The sequence below is a fragment of the Dromaius novaehollandiae genome, chromosome 5 (genome assembly GCF_036370855.1).
Source record: "Dromaius novaehollandiae isolate bDroNov1 chromosome 5, bDroNov1.hap1, whole genome shotgun sequence".
Lineage (NCBI taxonomy): Eukaryota > Metazoa > Chordata > Aves > Casuariiformes > Dromaiidae > Dromaius > Dromaius novaehollandiae.
Window position 1 is genome coordinate 3423336 of NC_088102.1, and position 13055 is coordinate 3436390.

Here is a 13055-nt window from a genome sequence, read left to right on the forward strand (position 1 = left end):
ACAAAGATGGAAACCTCGCGGCTGTTAAACCATCACGGAAGGGAAACGCACACACGGCAATGGGGCACGGAGGCCTTTTATTGTGTAGCACGGCGCCGAGACGCTGCGGGGTCCTCGGGGCGGCCCGCGGGAGCAGCAGGAGCCCCCGGCGCCAGGCTCATCCTCCCGGCGCTCAGTCCAGCTGCAAGAGGGGGAGAAGGGCGTGAGGATACAACAGGGAAAGGCCACCCCGCCCCTCCCGGCGCCGCCCCGACGCTCACCTTGATGAAGCCGATGTCCTTCGCGTACTGGCGGAAGCACTGCCGGCACATATTCAGCCCGTACTTGCGGATGAGGCCGTGCCGGTTGGAGCACACGCGGCTGCGGAAGGGGAAGACGGCGAGAGCGCGTCAGGCCGTTAATGGCGGCCGGCGGGGGGGGGGGTAATTCTGCCTCGCGCCCACTCCCGCCTCGCTTCCCCCCCCCCCCAGCCAGCCCGTCTGCCCGCGCACCCCCTCAGGGCGAGGGGGGCCCCGACCGCCACGCTGCACTGACCAGGAGCGCGAGCCCTGCCCGAACTTCCTGGGGTGGCTCCAGTAGAGCTGCTGGTGCCCCATGCTGCCTGCTGCGCGCCCAGCCGCCAAAGGAAGATGGCCGCCCGCGCATGCGCTAATCAACCCTGACCCGCATCCCGGCCTGCACCGCGACGCACCCCCCCACACACACCCGCCCGGCGGCCTCCGGAGTCGCGCGTGCGCAGTGAGGCGCCCTCCCCCGCCCCTTCGCGGCGTGACGTCAGCGGGAACGAGGCTCTAGATGTCGCGGCGCGGAGCAGCCGGCGCCGGGCGCGGTGGCGCACGCCTGTAGTCCCAGCTACTCGGGAGGCTGAGCCCGCCGGATCGCTTGAGCCCAGGAGTTCTGGGCTGCAGTGCGCTATGCCGAGCGGGTGTCCGCGCTAAGGCCGGCATCAATATGGTGATCCCCGGGGAGCTCGGGGTCACCAGGTTGCCTAAGGAGGGGTGAACCGGCCCAGGTCGGAAACGGAGCAGGTCAAAACTCCCGTGCCGGTCAGTAGTGGGATCGCGCCTGTGAATAGCCACTGCAGCGTAGCCTGGGCAACACAGAGAGACGCGGGCTCTTTTTGACCCAAACCGCGCCTTTTGCTGCCCCCGCCCGGCTCCGATTCGGTCGTTGGTGCCGCCGGAACCGGTACCGCACCGCGCTCTGCACCGCCTCCTGCCGGCCGGTGCCGGTACCGCACCGCCTCCTGCCGGCCGCCGGGAGCGAGGTAGCAGCCCGCCCCGCCTTGCGCGTTCACGCTCTTGTTTCAGGAAAAAATCGGTTTGTTTTTTTTTTAACCAGATTACAGAGCAATTTTTAAAGCGGAAGTGCTCTCCCGCCAAAAAATAAAAAAAAATCACTGTGGAAGGGAACCGCTGAAAGGATGAGCCGATTTTTATCCTAATCTAATTCCCGTTAAAGGCACTGAAAGCGCTGGCTTTAACCAGTGATCTGGCTACTGTCGCCGCTGCCAGCACGGCCATGACGGTCACGTCTCGAACCAGCCCGTTCATGGCGATTAACGGACCCACGTGCACACCGAGGGCCCGCTCCTCGCCTGACTGGCGTGTCTGAGCAGTCGTCCTGCTAATTCCAGCTTTATTCCAGATTTCCACCGCACGCAGGCCCGAAGTGACTCCTGCCGGACACTGAAAGCCGGACTGTGGCTTCAGTATCTGTCCCAGCTCGATAAATCCACTTTTTCATTACGATTTGTTTTGAATCCTTGACCACATTGAATTTCTATTATCCACGTAACAAGTTTTTCATAAGGCTTCACGTTTTCTTGTCATTTACAGGAGTTTAGCCCCTTTCTGTGCCAGGGACACACCCAGAGTATTAAATTTCTACTAACAAATTGGGCTAACTCTCCTCCCCACAGACACTCAAAAAGCTTCTGGCAGCCACGCGCTCCCAGACACGTCCCTCGCTCACGAAGTGCGTTGCCTGCTGCCAGGACGTGAGGGCAGACCGCCGAAACACGTCGTGGGTGATTGTGCCAAATACCTCCAGGCACCCGATGGGAATATCCATGATCCAGAAAGATTTCCTCCTTCCAGCCTTGCGGCAGTGCACTAGAAGGGCGCCAGATCTCCACCCGTCTTACGGTAAAACTCTGCTCCGGTGTCCAATCCCGAATGCAGTTTTTTCAGAATTGCAGTGACATGAGGAAAAAAAACAGAACGTGTTTTTCACAGCCTGAGGGAGTTACCAGTGTAGGTGGAGGATAAAGCGTGACATTGACATCTAAGTTAAATAAATGGCAACTGCACGTCACAACAAACAGAGCTTTTTCCCAAGTTTTGTTTCTGAACTCCCACGGTTGTCTTTCCTACTAGGGTTATCTGAGGCTCTTCTAGCAACAACCCATCCTTCAGCTGGTCCAGTCCCACCACACTGGGGATGAGGCCCAAGGGAAGAATCGTCTCTCATCCCCTGATGCTGTCACTGACACTCATTTTTTCTATCACTGTTTTGGACACTATCCTGGAGACCCTTGTAAATGAATACGCTGAAGGATTTCTTATAAGCTTCTGTATTCCTGTTATATACCACAGCTGTACAAACTGTCCAGAAGATTCGCCTGTCGTAACAACTGACACCTGAATGATGCATGTGTACCTGACCAGCTCTGGTAGATGGTGGTCCCCCAGGTCTAGCACTGCCTGGGTTGTCTATGTGCTCTCGTCTTCTCCAGATAAATACTCGACTCCTGTGGGGTGTGAGGGCCCGAAGCTGAATTCGGCAGCTCTTCATGCCCACCACAGGAGCCTGGTGCTGGAGCTATGGTACGGTGCCATTTGCCCTGGTGCATGGTCACACTGTGCGCCATGTAGCTACCTGCACGGTAGCACTCGCACCCCACACAGTCTTCTTCACACTACGCCTGCCACAGGTGTTTTATACAGGCAGGATATACCACCCCCCGAGTGCCCCGCAGCCAACTGTACCTGCCGCCCCCCAAACTGCCCCCCTCCCCTCACACCCGTCACCGCCAGCTCCCCTGTATCCCTCACACCCAGCTCCCCCAGCTCCTCCGTGTCCCCTCACACCCGTTTCCTCCAGCTCCTCCATGTCCCTCACACCCATCACCCCGAGCTCCCCGTGTCCCCTCACACTCGTCACCCCCAGCTCCCCTATGTCCCTCACACCCAGCTCCCCCAGCTCCTCCGTGTCCCCTCACACCCGTTTCCTCCAGCTCCTCCATGTCCCTCACACCCAACACTCCCAGCTCCCATGTCCCTCATACCCATCACCCCGAGATCCCGCGTCCCTCACAGCCATCACCCCCAGCTCCCCGTGTCCCCTCACACCCCTCATCCCCAGATCCCCCATGTCCCCTCACCCGTCTCCCTCAGCTCCCCATGTCCTTCACACCCATCTCCCTTAGCTCCCCATGTCCTCTCACACCCATCACCCCCAGCTCCTCCATCTCCCTCACACCCATCTCCCCCAGGTCCCCGTGTCCTCCCACCTCCCCCATGTCCCCCCCAGCCCCCTGTGTCCCCCCTAGCTCCCCGTGTCCCTCACACCCGTCTCCTCCAGCTCCCCCATGTCCACTCACACCCCTCATCCCCCAGCTCCATGTCCCCTCACACCCATCCCCCAGCTGCCATGTCCCTCACGTGCGTCACCCCCAGCTCCCCCATGTCCCTCACACCCATCTCCCCCAGATCCCCCATGTTCCCTCACACCCGTCCTCCCCAGATCCCCCATGTCCCCTCACACCCGTCCCCCCCAGCCCCCCGTGTCCCCCACACCCGCCCCGCCCTGTCCCGCCCAGCCGCGCCGCCCGCCACCTCCAGGGGGCGCCACCGCCCCAGCCAGGGGCCGCCGCCCCGCGCCGAGGCCCCGCCGCCGCGGGCTGCCCGCGTCCTGCCGGCGCAGCCGCCCTCCCTCCCTGCCGCCCCCCGCCCCGGGCAGCGCTTCCGCGGGGCAGGCGCGGCGCCCCGGGGGCCTCCCGACCGGCGGTGGCTGGGCGCCGCGCTCCGGCATCGCGGCGGGCGGCTGCGCGCGGCGGGCGCCGGAGGCCCCCGAGCAGCGGCGGCGGCGCCGCCCCCGCGCGGGCCGTGGGGGGCGGCGGGCGATGCGGCTGCAGTGCGAGGTGGAGGTGGTGAGCCGGCTGCTGCCCGGCTGCGGGCTGCGCGGCCGTGGCCGCGGCACGCGGGCGCTGCTCTCGCTGGGCCGCCAGCCCGGCCGGGCGCGGGGCGGCGGCGTTTACCTCATGGTGTGCACGGCGCGGGACCGGGCCGGCGCGCGGTACAAGGTCCGGGAGGGGGAACCGTGGGGGGGGGCGGGTCGGCGTCCCGCCGCGGTCCTCACCGCCCGCCATGTCGCGCAGGTGCAGGAGAACATCGAGCGGTTCTTCACGCGGTTCGTGGAGGAGGGCAAGGCCACCGTGCGCCTCCGGGAGCCCCCCGTGGACGTCTGTCTCAGCAAGGTGCGTCCCGGCCTCCCCCCGCGGGGCCGGTGCTCGGCGGCCTCCCGGGAGCTGCCCCCGCTCTAGGGGGGGGAGAGGAGCTCGGCCTCGCCTGCCCCGTTAGGCTGAGGAGAGGGAGGGGGGTGAGAAAAGCTCACGCTTTGTACGAGGAAAGCTGAGCCCAGCTGCCTTGCTGGGGCCTGCTGTGGTTTTCACTTCTTCCACGTTCTTCTGCCTTTCCTATTTGAAGAAAAAAACTTTTTAAAAATCTATCTGATACTCCATTTCTTTAGCTGTGAGTCCTACAGAGCAGTTTTTGTGAAGCTGTTCTCCTGTTAGCGTTACCGGACCGGCAGCGTACCCGCTGTGGGCTCCAGAGCTGGAGACGCTTGGTACGGATCAGCCGTGCCATCGCCGTCTTGTTCTAGTGCTTCGCCAGCAGTAGGGCTCACCAGTGTGTTCGTCTGCAGTAGATGGGAAATACTTGAAAGTTGTCAATGCATAATGATGCTTTATTCTAAACTCACCAAAAAGGCCACACGTTAGTGTTCATTTTTTATGTTGTTAACTTTTTCTGTGCCCGTTCCAATAATCCTTTGCAGCCCTGTTATAACGGCAACTTTTCTGAAAGTTTAGAGTTAGGCTGTGTAAATGACACTAATTTTTTGTTCAGGAACTCATTCTGGCTCTCTGTTGTGACTGTGATGCTTTGGTCTGAGGGATGTTTTGTAACAATTTCAGTGACGTCATGCGGAGCAGCTGTAATCTTGAATGCGTAAGCTTATTCTTTCAAAGGCAGAGTGTTTTCTCAAAGAGCCTCTCTGAGGGGAGACGCGAAAGGTATGTCTCAACTGCAGTTGCAACAGGCACTGCTGGCAGCCTTGCCACAGTGGGAGAGAGCTCAGGGCAGGCTACAACATCTGCTCGAGAAACAAGGTAAATGAATCAGTACTCAGGCCTGTGACCTCCTGAAAAGAAAAACATGACCTGACAAAACAAGGGAAAATGCTTCTTTTATTGGTAATAAGAGCAGTGTCTGGATATAATGTGGTAGTCTGAGATTTGGCAGAACCTGGCATGGTGTAATGATCTGGAAAAATCTTGTCTGCACAAGAAGGAAGGCTGTGGTGGAAAGTGGCCTAAAATTGATGAAATGAGCGGTTCACATTATAGGATTAAATATAAAACAAAAACAGTTTGTTTCTGAATTCAGTTTAATTAACTTTGTCTTGGCAGAAGCAAATGTGCTCTGTGTCTTGCAGAAAAAAATCACAGGTGGTGTGTTAGATCCAGAATACGTTCTTGGTTTAGGTTCTTTCCTCTGAGCATTTCTGCTGAAGAGGAGGGAGTCAAAAAGTTGGTCTCTGAGCGAACTGTTGTAAAGGGCATACTAGCACTATTTTCAGTAGACTCTAATGAAACAGGAGTTCGAATTTTGACCTTTTATAAAGCTGTTTAGAGTTGTTCCAAGGAAGCCGTATTCTCATTTCCCATTTTTAACATAAAGGCTCACCCTCCTACTGTCAAGCTCCATAAACAAATTACTGAATTCTTAAAAAGCCAATGATACTATGTATTCCTCTTAAATTGTGTTTCCAGTTTTGGAGAGTTTAAGATGATTGGTAATTTTTATATATCATTTCTGCTAGTCTCATAATTTCATTACAGAAAAGCATCTAAAATCTCAAAGATGGACAAAAGCTTTGTAGAAAAGAGATTCCCAGATATCACTACACTGGTTGTGTGCAGCTACCACGCAAAACCCCAGTCTTAGTACTCTAGCAAGTAGTGTGATTTGCTGCATTTGGCCACATCAGAAATTAGGTGAAGAAATGTTGCTCAAAAACATTTAACCCTGGAGCAAAAAGAATAGTCACTGTGGTTTTCCCCTTTAGCAGGCCTGTGCCTGCTGTGTGGCGTGCAAGGCCTGTTAAGTCCATGGCATCTCCGGTTGGCCTGTCATCTTTCATTTAGCTCTGAAATGAGACTTGTAAAGCATCAACGCATATTAACTTAGTTTCGCAACATCTTTTTTGTTGTTGAGACGCCAGACTTGTGGCAGAAAATTCCTTCCTGAGCACTTCCAACTAACCCTTTGGCTTTTTCATAGGTGCGTCTTAGTATTTTCTCGACATATTCTTATGGGTTTACAGATATATTTCCTTTACATAGGTATTTCAGAGAAAATGTGTCTTAAGGTTCCAGAACACAAAGTAGTCCTATCTTAAAGACACAGAAATAGTGTAAACTTATCTTAACGTTCTAGAGCTTTTGTCTCTAAAAGCAGGTTTCTGTTGTGTCTCGTGCTCTGAGAACAAAGAAATAGTGCCTGTAACTTCAGTTCTAGACTCTCGTTATCCATTCTGCTTGGTCTTTACAGATCTGAGTGACTTTTGCCCCTTACTTTCAAATTTATTTAGCTGCTTTTGCCCTTGGAAATGTGCTGAATCTGCCTGTAGTCGGGAGGAGTCCCATAGCTAAATGTTTCAGTGTAGTTTGGCTGACATAATGAACATCGATAAGGAGAAGGTGCAATTTCAGTATCTCTGGAAGATATCACATCAGGAGTTAAGAGGACAGATGCGCATGGGATGACTAAGAAGGCCAGTCATTAGGTTAGCCATGCAGTCAAATATGTTTGACCTTCGTTGTCTTTATTTATATTGCGTTGGCATCTAGAAATCTCCAAGATCATTGTATATTGTGCTAGGCACTTCCAGTATATTGTGTGAGCTAGTTTTACATCCTGTGGAATTTGGTATAGACAAATACTGTTAGGAGAAGGGTTGTCTTTTAGGTGCAGAAATGGGTGTCACCAGGCTTGGGCAAGCCTGTTCACCACTGGAAATAGAGTGAAAACCTCTTGACTCTCAGCACTGTGCCAGAACTCCAAGAGTGTGTGTTCTTTTTTGCACTGAGGGATAAATTCTAGTTGTATGGATACATGCTGCTTTCTATTTCGAAATTTTCTTATAACTTCGTATCTGTCAGCTGCCAGTTGAAGTAGATACTTGCTGGGAAATTTAGAAGATAAGTATTTGGTCACCCTGCTATTCATAAACTTAATTCTATCAGTACAACAAATGTAACACAGCTTTGCTTGATCTTTATTTAAAATAGAAGTCATGTGCTCTTCCATTAATGTGACTCTGTGTCCTTACTGCCATTATACTGTGTCCTGCCTAAAGCAAAGCTGGTCACTTGTTTGCAGAACGACTGAAAATAATTACCCTCTTCTTTGGTGCCAGCACAACCAGGCAGTGCCCCATGTGACGGGAAGCACTTACTTAACCTGCCTTGGAGCTTTCCACTTATTTTACATATGAATTCAACTTCAAATTCCATGCTTTTCCTTCCTAGCAGCTTTCAGAAGTGATTGCCTCAGACTTGAGATCCCTGCCTTCTCTGTGTGTGTTTCTGTAGACTGTCACTTTATCATGTTGCAGTTTGGGAAGATTGCAGTGCATCAGACTTTTTTCTGTACTTTATTTTCAGCTGTAAACTCTGCGCTTTGTTCCTTTTCTCAGTAGTGCGGCACAGTTCATTTGATCTAGGTTATTCAGAGAGTTCATAGCTTCTCATTCAAATTGCATACCCTTTGTTCTTAATACTGTAAACAGCATGCCAGCCAAGTAAGCCTGAATTATATTTCTCATTTCATTGCCCTTCTCAGTATTTCATGATACATATGTGTACAAAATAGTCCAGAAAGTGTTACTATAGATCTAATGAACCTCTAATTCTGTATTTGTGGGATTTTTTGTAGGCAAATGCCAGCAATTTAAAGAATTTCCTTTCAGCTGTGAGACTGGCTCACCAAGGTACTGACATCGGAGCGCTCCCCCTCTCAGCTCTGGTACCAGCGAAGACCTCAGAAGTTGAAAAACCTAAAACGAAGATGATCATAACATCAAGAAGGGACTATCCTCTCACCAAAAGCTTTCCTTACTCCCTAGAACACCTCCAAGCCTCATATTGCAAACTCGCTCGAATTGACACGCGTGTGCTTTGCTTAAAGAAACTCAGAAAACTAGACCTAAGTCATAATCATATTAAGCAACTGCCAGCTACTATCGGTGACCTGATCTGTCTTCAGGAGCTTAATTTGCACAACAATCACCTGGAGTCATTCAGTGTTGCCCTGTGCAACTCCACCCTTCAGAAGTCCCTTCAGTTCTTGGACCTCAGCCAAAACAAAATCAAAGCACTTCCAATTCAGTTTTGCCAACTGCGAGAACTTGTTAATTTAAAGCTCGATGACAACGAGTTGATTAGGTTGCCCTTCAAGATGGGCCAGTTAGGTCATCTGCGCTTCCTGTCAGCCGCTCGAAACAAACTTCCTTTTTTGCCCAGTGATTTTAGGAAACTCTCTCTTGAGAACTTGGATCTCTTTGGAAATCCTTTTGAACCATCTAATCCGCTTGTTCCCAGCATACAACTGAAAATACCATTGACTTTGTTAGAATGTGCTGCAAGGGCAACTGTAAATTACAGGTAAGAGTAGCATGATTGGTACATATGTCACTTGCTCCATTTCGAACTTGTCAAGTCTAAACTTCCCTGCTTTGTTTTTTCCTGTTTATGGCAATTGTTCTTCACATGTTATAAACCGTGAAGTTAAAGTTGGTGGAATTCCACTTGTAAATTCCTCGCTTTATTATACAAGACAAAGCAGATTCTCATAGTAACTTGGTGACTTTGGGAGCGTTTAGTGAAAGCTATTGATTTATATATTATATATATATTTTTTATATATATTATAATTCACAAAATGGGGAGCACCGCGACAACATTTTTGCCCAACCATGGGAAAAGAGAACACAATTCTGTGACCCTGAACCACTTCCAGAATTTTATATGTAGGTGCTTAGATTACAGTGGATTTTGTGATACAGATCATAACCTGTATTGGGCTTTAGCCTGGAGAGTCGTGGTTGCCCTTCGTCTTGTGTTCACGTTAAAGCACACTGGACTGCATGAAAAATCTGTTAGCCTGTAGCTGACCTTTCACATGTGAAAATAAAGGTTACCTTCCACAGGACAGCTTCTAGTTACAGACACTGGCCAGTCTGCCCCTGCTTTTACTGGGACCTTACACAAGCTGCACAGTGTTAGAAAGATACCACGAGGGGCTTCTCAAAGGGGGAACATCGTGCTGCAGTTGGCATTGCTTACTGCAGGTTTCTCCCTACTTCAGGTTTTCTTAAACTGTTAGTTTCCTTCTGTGTTGAGATTACAGTATTCTGCCTTATGCAGAAAAGCCCAACTCTGAGGTAGTTTTAAAATTATTAACATCTCTGGCTTCACCAGATAAGCTACATCCTTGCCAGGCTGCTGTTTATTATCGGTTTTTCTCCCCTCCCCTGCCCCCGCATCGCTTGCTTAGCTCTGTCTAAATGCCACTGCCTGTGATTTTCTAGTACCATCTGGCGCTACTCCCACCCCATTTCCCTGGGTGAAAAGGGAGCGAAAAGATGGAAGAGAGTCACGGATACAGAAAGGGGGTGAGAGACAGACTGGATGTTCTCATCATCTACGTTCTTTGCCCATTCCTGCCTTAGGGCTGGGAGAGCCCCAGGAGCCGGGGTTAATTGCTTGAAGTCTGCGTTAAAGGGGTGCACGGGCACACGGGGCCCACGCTGGAGATGAGCTGAGCTAGCTGGTTCTCACCTCCTCCACTTCTGACCTAGCTGAGTTTAATGCAGAGTGATGGTCCAAATTCTCATGCCTCCTTTCCAGTCCTTGATATGAGTTGCAGTGTTTTTGATACAAATATGATTAGCATGTGTATTTTTCTAGAGAACATGATGCCCCTGCACTGATCAGACTTTGGTGCTCGGTTCCATTACCAGAGGACCTGAGGACACCTAGTCATTGACCTAACGCCTGCCCCCAGTACAGCAAGTGTTGTGAAAAGCCAACACCATGCAGAATGAAGAAGGCTCTCTGCTCCAAGAGTCTCTGTAAGACAAGGGAAACGGTCCCCTTGGCCACTGGCCTGTGATTTTAAGGAAACGGTGCTGGTCAGAGGAGCGCTGGCACTCCAGCAGCCTCGCTGTTGCTCAGGTTTCCAAAGATGTCACAGCACAGGAGCATTTAAGAGGGTAAGGAGGGCACTTGTGTGCATTCATTCCAGGAGCTTCTCAGATGCAAGGGACTCACTAAGCATAAGTGATTGATTACCTTTAAAAAAAAAATCTAAGAAATGGGCAACAGAAGCTGCTTGTCTGATGTTCACTGGATGTGTGAATTGACAAACAATAAGAAATAGGAGTGACGATAGGCTATAAAAGCCTTGGGAAAGGACGAAAACAGAAGGCGGGATGACACAATAAAAGCAAATGTTTGGAAAACAATCTTCACGGTGGTGTTCTGGGCAAGTGCAAGAGCTGTGATTATTCTTGTCGTGACCAGAAAAAAGGATGTCCTGGGACTGAAGTGGGGGGAAAAAGAAATCCACAGGCGTCCTAGCTATGTGACTGATGGTGTGTAGAAAGAATGAGGAATATGTAGGTATAGCCTGGATGTGAATCAGCGTTAGACCTATTTGGTGAGTCTTGAGTGACGGTTGTGCACTGGTGGTATCCATATTTTAAAAGAAAGTTAAGTGTACAGAATACCTCAGGGAAATCTTTATTTTATACCCTAAACACGATGCCATTCATCTGTGAATTTAAAAGAAGCAGTTTCTTCATTCTTGTCTTTGAATGTCATTACTGGCATGAAGGAGGAGAAGGTAGATATGTCAACAAAGAACCTTAATTTATTGTCTGCGGTGTAATAGTACTGTAGAGAGGCTCACGTTATCGCCAGTTCCCTTTCTGGATACAGTGTGTTTATGATACTACCACTTTCTCATTTTAGAGAGTGTGGAGTAGATTGCGGGGACCTCAGCAGGCCAGGGTGAAATATGATGACCTTCTTGGCTAATGTGAGGACAGAGCAAATGTGTACCACAGTTGTCTCATTGTCTTAGTCCTCTTTTTAATTCTCTGTCCATCTCTAATTCTCTGCCCCTCTGTTAAGCTGTTATAATTTGCATGAACTCCCTGGTTCTTGTTACAATGTCCTCTGGAGGTCAGATTCTTGGTACTTAGTGGTCAGTAACATGGTTGTGCGGTTTTTGTGGCCATCTTGGAAAATGGCATTTTAATTTCTAGTCTGGTATTGCTAGTGCCAAAATTTCAGATTTGCCTTTTTATATGATCTTGAAACGGCTTTTTTTTTTTTTCCTGGCTGGTGCATATGGCATGTCACTGTGTTTGAGTGGCATCGGTTAATTTCGTAGTGGAATCACACTTACTTCTCTTGTTCAACAGAATCCCTTATGGTTGCCATCTCCTTCCTTCTCACCTTTGTGAAGATCTGCAAGTGGCTAAAACATGCCAGTGTGGAAGTGCCTGTCTAAGCAGCTTCATTCAGATCACCATGACCATGAACCTCCATCACGTCGCTCACACCGTGGTCCTCGTGGATAACATGGGAGGCACCGAAGCGCCCATCATCTGCTACTTCTGTTCTCTAGACTGCTATTCCCAGTTCCTAGACAGGTACCTGCAAAGTAACGGGTGACCACTGGTGAGTGCCAAAGCTCTGCTGGAAGTTCTGTCCACTGGTGGAGGAGTCTGAAATTATTTTGTTTTGTTACGTGCACGTGCTGTTGTGAACCAGAGAGCTATCACAGAGCGTTTGCCACCGATAGCAAATGTCAGTCTTACAGTGGGGAAGCGTTGTGAGCCTGATGTGGTGGTCTGACTGTTTCTCTACTGCTAGAATCTCTCTTTGGTTGGAATGAAAAGTGGTTCTTAGCTTGGATGAATCTTCCTTAGAATGTATTTTGCTTTCTTTTTCCTATAACTGTGACTTTGTCCAAAGGATCATGACAGTTTGCTTCGGTTTATGGAGTAAGTGGTTTCTCCTTCCCCGAAGGAAGGTGGGTGAATTTCTGCTTCCTAGTATATATCGTACCTCCTTGCTTACTGTTCACTTGAGGCTATGAACTCTGCCTGCAGAAGAGGACTACGCTGACTTTATCACTGGACTGGAATCTTCCCAAATTATTTACCCTAGAGCAGCTTGGCAGGCTGCTATGAGAAGAAGTTACGGTGTCAGCAGTTCAAAACTGATCATGTTATTCCAGGTACTCTTTGAGTTCTGCATATAACATTCTCCCTTCAAGCAGGGACCAGCATTGTTCTTGTTTTGTATCTCTTTGTTATATGAGAAATGTCTTTTCTAAACATGTGGTCTAAACTTTGTTTCTGAACTCGCATTTTAAAGATTCTTGAATTGTTCACTGCGTCAGCTTATTAAATTCTGAAACCCTTCTATGCACATGTGAACTGTGTTTTCTCTAATGGATGTTTTCTTCAGTGTATTCTAGGAGTTAGCTCCAGGCCTCTGTCCTGGTGAAGATACTGAAATACTTAGCATTTCTACACCCTTGTTTGCCGGTCTTGTCAGCTGGTCAATGGCTGAAGTATAGAAACAGCATGGAACAACCACTGTACAACAGAAATCTTTAGGTGTCCCATGCGCTGGAACATGTGATGACTTGGAGAAAGCATATAATACTGGTTTCTGAAGCAACATTGAC

General features: G+C 50.1%; 1 protein-coding gene across 1 annotated transcript; it reads left to right on the top strand.

The window, feature by feature from the left end:
• Positions 1-3879: 3879 nt before the first annotated feature.
• Positions 3880-12789, top strand: LRR1 (leucine rich repeat protein 1). The gene is made up of 4 exons (XM_064511799.1): positions 3880-4306; positions 4382-4480; positions 8226-8953; positions 11779-12789. The coding sequence occupies exons 1-4, from the start codon at positions 4127-4129 to the stop codon at positions 12029-12031; spliced, it is 1260 nt and encodes a 419-aa protein (XP_064367869.1). The 5' UTR covers positions 3880-4126; the 3' UTR covers positions 12032-12789.
• Positions 12790-13055: the final 266 nt, after the last annotated feature.

Excerpts from the sequence above, each read along its gene's own strand:
- LRR1 (XM_064511799.1), top strand. The coding sequence starts at position 4,127 with ATGCGGCTGCAGTGCGAGGTGGAGGTGGTGAGCCGGCTGCTGCCCGGC. Across the intron at positions 4,307-4,381 it reads GGGCCGGCGCGCGGTACAAG|GTGCAGGAGAACATCGAGCG; the intron begins GTCCGGGAGGGG and ends CATGTCGCGCAG. Across the intron at positions 4,481-8,225 it reads TGGACGTCTGTCTCAGCAAG|GCAAATGCCAGCAATTTAAA; the intron begins GTGCGTCCCGGC and ends GATTTTTTGTAG.